The sequence below is a fragment of the Balaenoptera ricei genome, chromosome 3 (assembly GCF_028023285.1).
Source record: "Balaenoptera ricei isolate mBalRic1 chromosome 3, mBalRic1.hap2, whole genome shotgun sequence".
Lineage (NCBI taxonomy): Eukaryota > Metazoa > Chordata > Mammalia > Artiodactyla > Balaenopteridae > Balaenoptera > Balaenoptera ricei.
In genome coordinates, this window is record NC_082641.1 from 53042568 (window position 1) to 53055653 (window position 13086).

A 13086-nucleotide genomic window follows, 5' to 3' on the forward strand; every position below is an offset into this window, starting at 1 on the left:
TATCTAAAACCAAGTGTATGTCCATATATATTTTTCTGAATGGATAGTTTTTATTCCTTTTATTCTTAAATGGGTTCAATGACCCTAAATTTGGGACTGTTTCTTGCTTTCCATTGCTACCACCACTCACCCTTCGAACCAGTCCCTTTGCCTCTAGTTTCCACCCTTTTCAATATATCTCCATGTTGCAGTGACAACAGTCATTCTAGGAATCTTGACATAGTCGCTCTCCTGCTCAAACATCTTCAACAGCTCCCGACAATTTGTGATAAAGTAACCTCTTAGCATGACAAACAGCATCTTTCATCAAGGCTTATTCTTTCGTGTATATCTCTAGTCATTCTCAGCCTTTGGTCTAGCAATACTAAACTTTGAATATTCTGGACCTCACTTGGGCTCTCATACCTTTCTGCTTTTGTATATTCTTCAAGCTCAGTCTGGAATGCCCTTCACTGCTCCTCCCTCCCTCCTTGTCTGGCTAATTCCTATTTGTTCAAGATTCAGTGCAAGCAACATCTCTCCTGGGAAGACTTCCACTGGCACTAAGTTTAAGTGGCCTTCCTATATGCTCCCAATTTTCCCTGCGCTTATCCCTCTGGTAGTAGTTCTCAAACCTTTTGGTCTTAGGACCCCTTTACTCTTTACTTTTAAAAATTATCAAGGACCCTAAGAGATTTATGGGATATCTATCTATATTTATCATATTAGAAATTAAATCTGGGACTTCCCTGGTGGCGCAGTGGTTAAGAATCCCCCTGCTGATGCAGGGGACACAGGTTTGAGCCCTGGTCCAGGAAGATCCCACATGCTGCGGAGCAGCTAAGCCTGTGTGCAACAACTACCGAAGCCCGCGTGCCTAGAGCCTGTGCTCTGCAACAAGGAAAGCCACCGCAATGAGAAGCCCTTGCACTGCAAGGAAGAGTAGCCCCCGCTCGCTGCAACTAGAGAAAGCCCATGTGCAGCGACAAAGACTCAACACAATAAATAAATATATCAAAAAAAAAAAAAGAAATTAAATCTGTGAAATTTAAGATTTAAAAAACCCATTTAAAAATAATTATAAACCTGTTATGTACTTATATAAATGATGCATTTTTTCAGCCTGTTCCCAATGGCTATGCGGGGTAAATGATGCATTTTTATGATAAAGTGATATTTCCCAAAAAAGAATTTTGAGAAGAGTGATATTGCATTGCATTTTTCAAAGCTCTTTGATGTCCGGCTTAATAGAGGACAGCTGGATTTCCCTATCTGTGCATTCAATCTGTTGTGATATGTTTTTGTTGAAACATATGAAGAAAATCTGGTCTCACATAGATAAGGAGCTGAGAAAGGGGAAACTATTTTCATAGTCTTTCTAGATAATTCTAGATATTCTTGTTTGATACTACACCAAACTGGATATGTGATAGTTTCTTAGAGGGCAATTTCAATGTGGACTGAATCTGAAACCATATCAATTAACTTTTTGTATTCTGCTAGATTAAAATCCATGGGTCCATCCACTTTGATGACTCTTTTTGATTCTGTAATAGCATGCATTGGTTACTTTGAAAACAGTGGTTCACTGAGTTGTAGAGATTTTCAAATGGTCACTTATTTCAATATATAATGTGAAAAAATATGTTTGTTAATATCACTGGTGTTTTTAGCAGAAAAGTCTAAATACTGGAAAGCTGTCAAGCTCAAGGTGGTGGATACAAATTTTAAAAATTTTGGATTTTTGTGTGAAAACTCGAACAATCACACAAGTGCTTTTTCTGGAGATGTTCATCCTACTTGGGCATGCAGCAGAAGTACTTACCATTTCTTCACACATATTAAAAAGAGGTGTATGCTAGGGTGAAGATTTAATAAAATTAATAATTTTTACTCCTTTGTCAAGGACATTCTTAAGTTAAACTAGCTTATTTTAAAAATCATAATTTTTGTATGCTATGAGTGCCAGGAGGTGAAGAATACAAAATACCAGTAGCAGTGCAGTTTGACACCACTTCCTTGATTCCTGCTAAGGTGCCAGCAGTCACTCACTATTGCTTTTACACCATCAGTGCAATTGTCAACAAAGTGAAAAAGATCAACAGAGTCTTCGTATTATGGAAACGGTTTTGACCTTGCAGAATCACTCAAAAGGCTTCGAGGACCCTCCAGGTTCTGTGAATGGCATTTTGGGAACAGCTGCCCTAGTTTCCCATACTACTGTTACTTGTCTCATTAGGTTGCAACGTCTATGTGGACCTTCTGTAACTGTCTTTTACGTGCTCTTGTCTAACAGTGTCTGGTACATAACACTCAAATATTAATACCTGCGTAGTGAGCGAATAAATGTTATAAACGACAACCGCAAAGCCTTCATCTTAACTGCTTCCTTAATTCCGTCAAAATTTACACGTTTTGTAAAATTTCCCAAATTTTTTCACAATTAGGACGCCGGCCAATTTTTTAAAATAGTCGGGGCGAGGGAGCTGCCTGTATATAATAATGACACGTTATAGTTCGGTCAAGTATTGATCTGCGATGCTCGAGAGTCATTCCTTCTTCACAGCTCCGCACCAGCAGGCCAGGCCTCTTGGTTCCCCAGGCCTATCTAGTGTAAAGACTGGAAAGAGGTGGGTCTCCCATGTTCACAGGAGCACAAGAAACTGATCGAGTGGAGGCCGGGAAAACACTCGATCAAACCCTTGCCGGGGAGAAGTGCAGCGAGAGAAACAGCCTCAGGTACCCGGGAGCCCCAGGCCGAAGCCCCGCGAGATCCGCCGGGTTGCCGGGGCGACGCTTCCGGCTGGCGCGCGCAGCCCTGGGAGCAGGGGAGTTGTGAAATGGGCGGCTAGACCTTCCCGCTGCCGTGAATTCGCTAGCGGGAGCGCGCTCGCGGCCGCGCGTTCTCCGCTTTCCCGGCTCCGTCGCTGACGCGTCGTAGACGTTGGGGAGGCAGGCAGCTGCAGCGGGGTCGGGATGAACAGCAGCGGCGGCTTCGGGTTGGGCTTAGGCTTCGGCCTCACCCCTACGGCGGTGATTCAGGTGACGAATCTGTCGTCGGCGGTGACCAGCGAGCAGATGCGGACGCTTTTTTCCTTCCTAGGAGAAATCGAGGAGCTGCGGCTCTACCCCCCGGAGTAAGTGGTCAAGCTCGGCTGGGGGAGGGGTGCGGGCGCCAGAGAGACCTCGGGAACCGAGGCATGGGGGAGAGCGCGGACGCGGGCGCGCGGTGTCAGTCACGTGACCGCCGGGTTTACCTTGGTGCCCATGTTTGATTAGGGCACCGCGGCCCGGGCCCCACGCTCCTGCTTTCCTTGTTAGTCGTATTTGGTGGGTTAACCTCTGCACAGAACCGTTACAGAGGAGTTAGAGAGGTTGCCTTTTTCGTGCTTGCCGGACTATGGTCGCCGCCGGGTCCTCGAATTCAGTGCCCTTCCTCCCCTTCTTTTTTTTCCCGAACTTAAGATGGCCGCAGGTGGGCCCGCGGTAGTCCTCATGGCAAGCTCCTGATAGCGTTTTTGCAATGGCAAATCGCGGAGACTGCGCTTGATAAACTGTCCAGTTCTTAGTGCCTCAGTGTCGGACCGTTGTTGCTGACAGGGAAGTGTGCAGCTGATGACAGATGGAATTAGGCCTATATTTGTCCCTAGGCCTGTGTTCACAAATTTAGCATCTTCTTGGTTCATCTAACCGAGCCCATCCATGTTGTTAAAGATCATGTCTGTTCACCCTTTTGGCAACGGATTAAAATTTCCTCCTAGAAGGTCACACCGTCCTAAACCTTTCAGAAAAAGTAATAGTGCGTACAGGATTACTCCTGCTGTATACTTTTAAAAGTCCAGATCTGGACTGGCATTCACAGTTCTCAGACACTTCCCAAGTAGTGTATTTTGAAGTAACATTTCCCTTGTACAGTACTATCTACTCACAAAATTTGTAAGGGGTTGAGGGTTGTTTACTTTCTTACAGGCATAAACTTTTTTAAAGCTAGAGCTTAGAATATGAAAATTCTCAGTATTTTGTTCATTTTGTCAAAATCATTTGAAGGAAGGGATAGTAGTTCCCCAAGATTTCTCTCCTTTTTTAAAAAATTTGTATTTGACTTTTTGGTTTGTTTCATAGTGATGCATGTAGACCTATTTTTCGTCGGTTTTCTCTCTGTAAGTATATTGCATTGCTACTGCACGGATATTGATAAAAGTTGATGTTTGGAGTTTTAAATTTTACTTGAGTTTTTCTTCTCATTTTTGTTTTGAAATATTTCACGTATACAGAAAAGCTAAAGAATAACTCCCATGTTCCCTTCATCTGCATTTATAGTTTGCCACAGTTGATTTCTGTCTTTGTGTCTCCCTCTCCCCACCTACACACACAGACACCCCTACAACCCTCCCCTCTCCCATGCTTTTAAAAGTAGTTGCAGACACCATGGCTGTTCATTCCTCAACACTTAAATGTGAATTTCTTAAGAAGTACATTCTCCTACATTACCACAATACTATTAACATATCCAAGAAGTTTAACATTGATTAAAATATAACATCTGAATTTCTTCAGTTATTCTGATAATGCCTTTTTTCCATTGTCTTTTTCTGATCTAGAATGTAATCAGATCACTCAGTGCATTTGGTTATCTCTAATCTAGGACAGCCACCCCTCCACCCTCCCTCCTTTTATTTTTTTTCCCAGTCACCTTTTTAAAAGTTTTTCATGACATTAATATTTTGTCTTGTAGTTTGTGTTGTAGAATGACTCATCTGGGTTTATATAAATTGGTTCTACATGAATAGATTTGGTAATACAGTTTTGTCAAAGATGCTTCATAAGGGCATGCACATGTATCTTTACTGACTAGCCATCTCATGTATAGCTTTGAATATCTTATAACTTTTGAAAGTGCTTTCAGCTATCTCTTCATTTAAGCACTCAGAACATTTCTTAATAATTGAGAACTGTTTGGAGGAGTGTTGTATTCTGAAAGAATTGGAATCAAATAGTAAAATATTTTGTACATGACTGTAAACTAACCTTGCTTTCAAGGTTGTGATAATAAGGTGTCTCATGGGCAGAAGAAATATATCACAGAATAAATATTCTTCATTGCCAGCATAACACCACGTACATAGTTGAAAAATGCACTTGGGTGGTAATATGGTGCCAGTTATCATCTGACATTTAGTAATGGGCTGTTTTTTGAAATCAAGTGTTAGTTGCTTGGAGTTTAAAAGTCAGAGAATAAAAAAGCTCATTACTTAAACAGTGCATTAATATAGAATTATTGTGTCACAAACTGTAATATATTTTGCAAAATTGTAACATAAATATAACACATACAGGCCAGGCAAAATCCTTGACCAGTTTTTCTTAAAGGCAGTCAGTCCCTATTCCTGTTTTTCACAAGTATTGACATGCTTTTCTAATGGCATGTTTTCTGCTTGCTCTGTAATGAAGTTGTCATAACCTGGTCCTTATATTAAAGATGTGTTTGCAGATTTGGGCCGAAATGCATAAAAATGCAATAGTAGTAGTTGTATTGAAGACAGATAATTCTATTTTGCAATGTTGTGGAAACAGTATTTTATGATTAATCTTTGGAAGCTGAGTAGAAATTCATTTGTTTTAAATTTGGAACGATACTTCTTTAATAGAATGTGAGAATAGTTTCTCATTAACATTTTAAGAATTTGGTTGCTAATATGAAAATTCAGGTTTTTAAACTTAATTTTTTTTGGCATGAGGCCATGATTCAGTTTCTTTTTAAACATTAAGAATTGGTGTAAACATTCCCTGTAAATATTAAAAATTCTTATTAGTGCTGCCAGATGATAAATATGCAGAATTTCTGTTTTAACTTTTTACTCAATAAGGGAATCTCATACATCATGAAAACCTTTTTACAATGGTAAGAAATCTTTGTTGTTTTTTCAGTAAGCTTTTCATGGAGGTATAAGGTGCAGAAGAGTGCAGGGATAAGTGTATACAGCTTGTTGAATTTTCACAAAGTGAACACATCCAGCACCCGGATAGGATTCTCTGTGCCCTAGGAGTTCTCCTCTCCCCCCTCAAGTGCATAATACCCCTAGGGTAATCCTGGCCTGATTTCTAACATCATTTCTAACATCAACACCTGTGGTTTTTTTTGTTTTTTGTTTTTTTGCTTGCTGGTTTTCTTCACTTCTCTGGTCTTTAAAAGTACTAATAAGGTAAAAGCTGTCAACTAGCTAAAATTAATATAACCAATATAGTCACATCAGGAGAAATAGAGAAAAAGGTACACCGCCAGTGATCCTACCACCCTATCAAAACCTCTCTCCAGTCCTTTTTACATGCATTTATTTTAACATAGTGTAATCAAAGGATTTATACACTGTTACTGTAAACTTTTTTCACTCAGCCTGTGGTAAGCATTTTTCATATTGTTGTGTTTTATTTATTGTAATGTTTAAAGGCTGATGTCTCAAGTGTGTATGTGTGTTTGAAATTCTGTCATTGAATTTTAGCTAGAAGTATTTGAAAAATGTGTATTTTTGATTGTCCACAGTGATTGGAGGGCCTCTGGCATTTAGTGGGTAAGTGTCAATAATTCATAAGGAAGTCTTACAGAAAGGAGAATTGTGGCATCCAGACAATCACTGGAGCCCTACTGAGAAACCCTGTTATACACTGTGTCAGTTAATATTTTCATACATAAAGCTATATACTTTGTCCATGTTTTGCATTGTATCTTTTTTGATAGATCCTCAAGGGATGTATATTAATATAATAAAGTATTGGACAGTATTACCACATTGATTTTTTAAAAGATTGTACAGTGCCATCACCATGTTTAATGAAAAATAAGATAACCAGTTAGGGTTATCTAAGAAATTTAACTGGTGCTCAAAAAGTTGGTTCTGTGATTTCTCCATTAAACTCCCAGTGAGAAATTCTGATTTGTTTGAAAAGTGATTGTAGAAGGTTTTATATTTAAAGAAACAAAACAAAACTTGATTCAACAAATGAGGTCAAAGTAAAATCTGCTATATTTGAGTACTGTTACTTTCTTTAGAGGCATACATTTAGACCAAATGGAATATGTAACCCCTTTTAAAAATTAAAAGTGTAGGTCAGAGTTAAATTTGAAAATGATAATCCTATTTAATTTTTTAAAAAGTAAATGTTATTTAATAGCCTAGCTATACTAGAGAGGAAGATCTAAATATAAGATTTGGTAATATACTGATTTATAAATCTGTAAATACACATTTGTTTGCTGAGATATCTGTATTTAGGCTTGCCACTGTATTATTTTAGCCTATAATATTCAAAATAAAAGTGTTACTGCCTCTCCTGAAAAGCTCATATGTTTACATTTTTTATAAAGTAAATACTGTGTTGCTCTTACTCTCTATTTTAAGGAAGGTAATTGGAGATGAAGATGAAAAAAATTGCTTATAGCACTAGGATCCATGCTCTTACTATAATGCTGTTCAGAACAGATCAAAATCTTTTAACCAGTTTTTGGGCTTCTCACATCTCAGTAGTGCGTGGTTTACTAACCAGGCTCACATTTCTTATTCCTGTGGATGTTTTAAATTTGAAATGATGTGGTTTTCAAGTAGGGATATTTGGAAATGTTTGTAGTTTTCAACAGTGATGATTTAGGTTTCCATCCTTTCACAAAAGGATCTGTCAATTTAGGAAATACAGTTTCAGTGGTGGCTTGTCAGGTTCTTCAAGTGCTAAAAGAGAGTATTCTTGTTGAAATTGCTAGGGCTTTAGGTGTAATCATAGATTTTTTTTTTTTTTTTTTGGTTGCAAAGGACAGAAACAGTGTTACCTAATCTAGCTCAAGAAGAGACATTATTAAAAAGAAGAGATTTCCCTGAGTAGAAGAATAAAGACTAGGCCTCATGGGAACTGGGACTGGGAACCAGAAGGGTATCAGCATCCAAGGCGACTGTCTGCCTCTTCCTGTCAGGCTTTATTGTCAGCTCAGTTTGTTTCTGTGTATCTGCTCAATTTCTTTTCAGGCCTGTTCTGTACTCATGTGGCATCTGGCCCAAGCCCTTACTCTAAGTGACTTTCAAGTTCATTTGGTCAGGCCACCCAAATTACAGGTTTCAGGTTAGCCAGTGAAATAAGCCCTTGTGTCATGTAGCTGATCAGTTGTGTCTGAAAGCTTGCAAGATCTGTTGAGGGTTTTCACGTAAGGAAACTGCTGAAAGTATATAGGATGTATTGGTAGCACATACAGGAGGGGGTACCTAGTCACTTTGATATTTTAAAATGGCTTTCCAGAAGACTTGGAAACTTGAGCCTTGAAGAAAAGTGGAATTACTGTTCAAAAAGGGAGTAAGAGAGCACATCATAGCCAAATGAAACAACATGTACAAAGATACAAAGATGGCCCAGATGGTTCAGGATGTGTTCTGGGAACCACAAGTATTTTTATGCCTGGATTTTTTAAATGATGAAGCAAAAAGAGAAGGGTGTCTCTGAGGAAATTTAAGCAGTTGCATGACATGAAGAGATTCAGGGTTTAGAAAGATTACTCTAACAGCTTTTGTGGAAGATTGTTAATAAGGAGGAGTAGAGATTGGAGGCAGTGTGATTAGCTAGGAGCCATTGTAGTAATCCAGGTGAGAAATGATATGGACCTGGATGAAGGCATTGATACTGAGAGTGTGGAAAGAATTAATGTGACAAATATTTGGGAGGTAGTCTTCATAGGATTTAAAGACCAATAGGATGAAAAAGAAGGAAGGGTCACGGATGGAAACAACCCACAAATCTCAGTAGTTTGATAAAAACAAGATTATTTCTTATACTAAAGTGGTGGGGGTGGGGACTCTACTCGTTGTAGTCACTCATTCTGGGATGAAGCTGATATATCAGCCACCCATCTCTTTGGTGTTGCTGGTCACTGTGGCAGAGAAAAAGAACCAAGCAGTGGCCCTTAAGGCTACTGAATAGGAACACATGTCAATTATGCCCATATTTAATTGGCCAAAGCAAATTGCACGGCCACACCTAACTTCAAGGAAAAAAGAAATAGAATTTTATTATGTAGCCAGAAGGAGATTTGGAAATACTTGGTGAACGGTACTAATGATGGTCACATTAACGACTTCCAGATTTCTGACTTAGATAATGTGGTAGTATCTTTAACTGAGGTATGAAATTAGGACAAAGGGCAGGATTGGTGCAGAAGGAGGGTAATGAATTTAAGAATAAGTTAAGGGGTGGGTCCTGTGACGATCAACGTGCAGTATGCCAGCAGGCACCTGGATCTGGGAATCTAGAGCTCTGGAGAGGCCTAAATTGGTGACTTGGTAATGTATAGGTGAGTTAAGTCTGGATGCAGATGTGTTTACCTCATGGCAAGTACAAGTGCTTGACTTACATGTTGAGTAGGGGGACGTTGTTGGAGAGGGCTGGCTTGAAGCCTGAATCGGATGGCCTTAGGCAGGAAAGAATTGAGTTGGGTTGGGTGAGAAGGAGGTAGAGTTTTACTTTTATTTTTGCTACTTTAATTAGCCTGACTAGTTATGTTAATAATAATATATATAGTTTCAAGTTCTAAATGCAAATATGTTTTATTATCTTAGTGTCTGGTTAATATCATAAGTATATTTAGCCGTTAGCAAGCTGGATTTGTTGCTGTATGTAATTTTTTAATTTAAAAAAATGAATATTTATGGAATTACAAATTAAATAGTACATTAAAGTGGCTTTAAAATTCTTGATTAATTGAATAATTAAGGTTACATGAGATTTGGAATTAGATGATTAGACTTTAAATCTCATCTTTGCCATTTACTAGGTCTAGGATTATGGTGAACTTCCTTGACCTGTTTTGTAAACTAAAGTAAATTATTGTTGCTGCACAATGCATATTTAGTATTTTTCAAATGATCTTTTTTTAGTGTGAAAAATTTAATATTTTAAAGGATTGTACATTTATGTTAAACATTAGCTGTATATTTAGTGTCTTTTTTTACTTGCTAAAGACAATTACAGACTTTAATTGAACATAATTATGGGCAGGTTGACAAAATGATCCTTTATGAGGATAGTGTATTTTGGAATCTAACACGATGGATTCATATGGTGGAAAAATTGCTTTCATTTGTGCTGTGTCTGGCTTCTTTTTCCTATAGTCCTGCCTAGATTAAATCTAGTAGGATTTATAAGAGTCTTTGCTCTTTTGCATATAAAATATGTAAAATTTTGTTTGTAAAATTTTTTGTCTGGAAAATCACAATGCTGCCTAGCCTGAAGTAGTCCAGTATATGCAAAAGACCTTAATTTTAATTCCAGGTTATCTGATTGTTTCTAAGACTGTTGTGAAGTTTTTAGTGATTTAAATGCCAGGAATCACATTAGGGAGGGTTGGAAGTAGTTAGAAAATTTGAAGTGTTGAGGATTGGGGCTTTTTTATGAAACGGGATTTTGCCTGTTGATGATGATGCACTGATTGAACATCCTTGGGTTAAGTCAGCTATTTTCACATTTCACTCAGATTAAGAAGGCATTAATTTAAATTTCAGGTTTTTAACAAATAAGGCTATAGGCCTGCCTAGATTTGCCTTCAGTCGTTGCAGCAAATCACCATTAAAAGACTAAGTTCTGCTATTTCATGTCTTAAGGATCCTTAGCAACAAAAATTCCTGTCTTAATTGTAAGATTATGTAAAGATCTAAGTAAGAAATTTTAAATGAAAACGACAAAACCAACCAAATGTTAATTAGTCCAATTGTTTTTGTTTTTATCTTGCAGCAACGCACCTCTTGCTTTTTCTTCCAAAGTATGTTATGTTAAGTTTCGTGATCCATCAAGTGTTGGCGTGGCCCAGCATCTAACTAACACGGTTTTTATTGACAGAGCTCTGATAGTTGTTCCTTGTGCAGAAGGTTAGTATCTCACATGTTTTTTTTCAGTTATTTTAATCTCTGTCCTGTCTGTTACTACCACTGGCTTTCCTAGAAATTGGCAAGTAGATATGGTGTGTATGTGTAAGAATGAAATTTGGAGGTGGAAAGGATTTTACGTAATAATAAAATATATTAAAATGGTTAATTTATTACTTATGTATGTTTGAGATTTTATAGCTAAACATTTAAAAATTTATAAATTACTTGGCTTCTTTGGTTTGCTTTGACTTTCTGTGTTCAGTTTGCAAATTGTAAAGAAAGCTTTTTGAAAGGAAAATATTAAATTGGTAGAGGACATTATTTAAAATGTGTAAATAAGTAAGCATTTGCCCCTGTGTATACCTATTAATGATATTACATAAATAAAAACAGTGTACGTATTTCGCAAAACGGGGGTTAGGTAGTAATTATGTTTTAGAAGAATATTCATAATTTAAGGTTTAAAGCATCTTCTTAAGGTAATTTACCTTAATTGTTACTGAGACCATTATTTTACATTCAGTGTAATTTGCTGTGCAACTAGAATTTACTTTTTAATTTTACTGGGGTTTTTTTTTGGGGGAGGGAGGGGTGGGGTGGTGGTGGTGGTGATTAATTGAAGAAAAATCATGGAAAGCAATTTTCCAAAGCCTCCATCGAGGAAATAGTTGTTGAAGGTGGAAACAAGGCCAAAGGCCTTATAGTAATGTGTTAAATTTTATGACATAACCTGCTTTAAGAGCTAATTATTATTAATGCCTATTTTTTTAGTAACTTCTATTTGCAGAGCCATTCACATTCATTATACTAGGCTGTGCTGAATTTGACAGTTCTGGTGTGTAATTAACTTTTATTCAGAGCACTGACTATGACATGTGTACATGAATTTTAGAATTGGGTTATTATAATTTAAATGTCTTTAAAATATATTTTCACTGGTGGCTGGTGGTAACTGTTTTACAACATAAAAATTTTACCTGAAACAATTTAAGGAGCTTTCATATGTCATGTTTTAAAACTTTTTTTAGAAACCAGGCTCACATTAAAATACTGTATAATAAACAGTTTGCTACACTTTCAAGATTTTATGCATATTTCAGGATGTCTGTTCTGGGATGTCAAAAACATTAGTCAGATACAGTGAGTATTACTCTGTTATTTTTGATGTCCCAGAATAGGACATTCTGGGTTTTTTCAGATAAATTTGAAAGTATTTTTCCCATGTCTGGGGGTTAGAGTGCGGTAGGGAGAATAAAATAAATAATAATGAATATAGTAGAATAAATAAAAAATGAATTAAAGTTAATTATTTGCTAAATCTATCTTTATCTACTAATCTGTAAGGGGACAGTGACCCCAGGATTGGAGAACAAGGTGAGAAAAGAGCTGGTAATGATTTAGTTCTGTATACCAAGTTCATACCAATTTCATACCAAGTAAACTGCATGGGAAAAAATAAATCAGGTAGAAGGTTTACTAAATGGGAGTGTTAATTGTATCAAAAAATTATGCCACCAGCAGCACAGTATCTTGTGTGATTTTAGCTTATTTTTGAACTGGAAGGAAAAATTTTATTAGTGTGGCTCTGTTGGAACCTTGCTATATTCCCATAAAATTTTTCATATATTGAGAAGTGACCATGGTTTGTCATAAATGTTCAAGATTATGGGCATGTAGAGGTTCCTTTTTGTTTGTTTGTTTTACTTGATAGAAATAAATAAATGCACATTTATTATAATGGCTTTTGAATATTTTTAGTATTAACAAACTGAGACAAAATTTCACTATTTTTGAACATGAAAATTCAAGCATATTTTTATTCCAGTTTAGTTGTAAGTATTTTAGAACACTAACCTATAAAATAATTTGTATTGGAAAAACATTCAGATACACATTTTTCATTAAACTAAATACAACAGAAATGAATTTATAGAACCTGAAGAATGTCACAGTGAGCTGTTAAAAGATCTGATTATGCACTGCAAGCAAAGTAATAATATATTATTGTGTTAAAAAAGATAGCAAAGTGAATTTGAAATAAATCAAAGGAAAGAATTCCAGTGGAGTAAGTTCTGTAAGAGGAGATGTGCTGTGGTGCTGTGCTGTAAGCAGTCTTCTGTTTACTTCACTGATTGTATTCTTTCCTGGATGTTATAGAAACAGCATTATGAAAGAAGTGAGAAAACCATAGAAAAATATTGTAAGAAGTTTT

General features: G+C 36.9%; 1 protein-coding gene across 2 annotated transcripts in view; it reads left to right on the top strand.

Annotated features, from left to right (window-relative positions):
- Positions 1–2805: 2805 nt before the first annotated feature.
- The window catches only part of SREK1 (splicing regulatory glutamic acid and lysine rich protein 1), a 54035-nt gene continuing 43754 nt past the window's right edge, over positions 2806–13086 (top strand). For both annotated transcript variants that reach the window (XM_059916500.1, XM_059916501.1), the window contains exons 1-2: positions 2806–3116; positions 10741–10874. In XM_059916500.1, the coding sequence (XP_059772483.1) occupies positions 2956–3116; positions 10741–10874 (295 nt within the window). In that variant the 5' untranslated portion in view covers positions 2806–2955. The remainder of the gene's footprint in view (positions 3117–10740; positions 10875–13086) is intronic.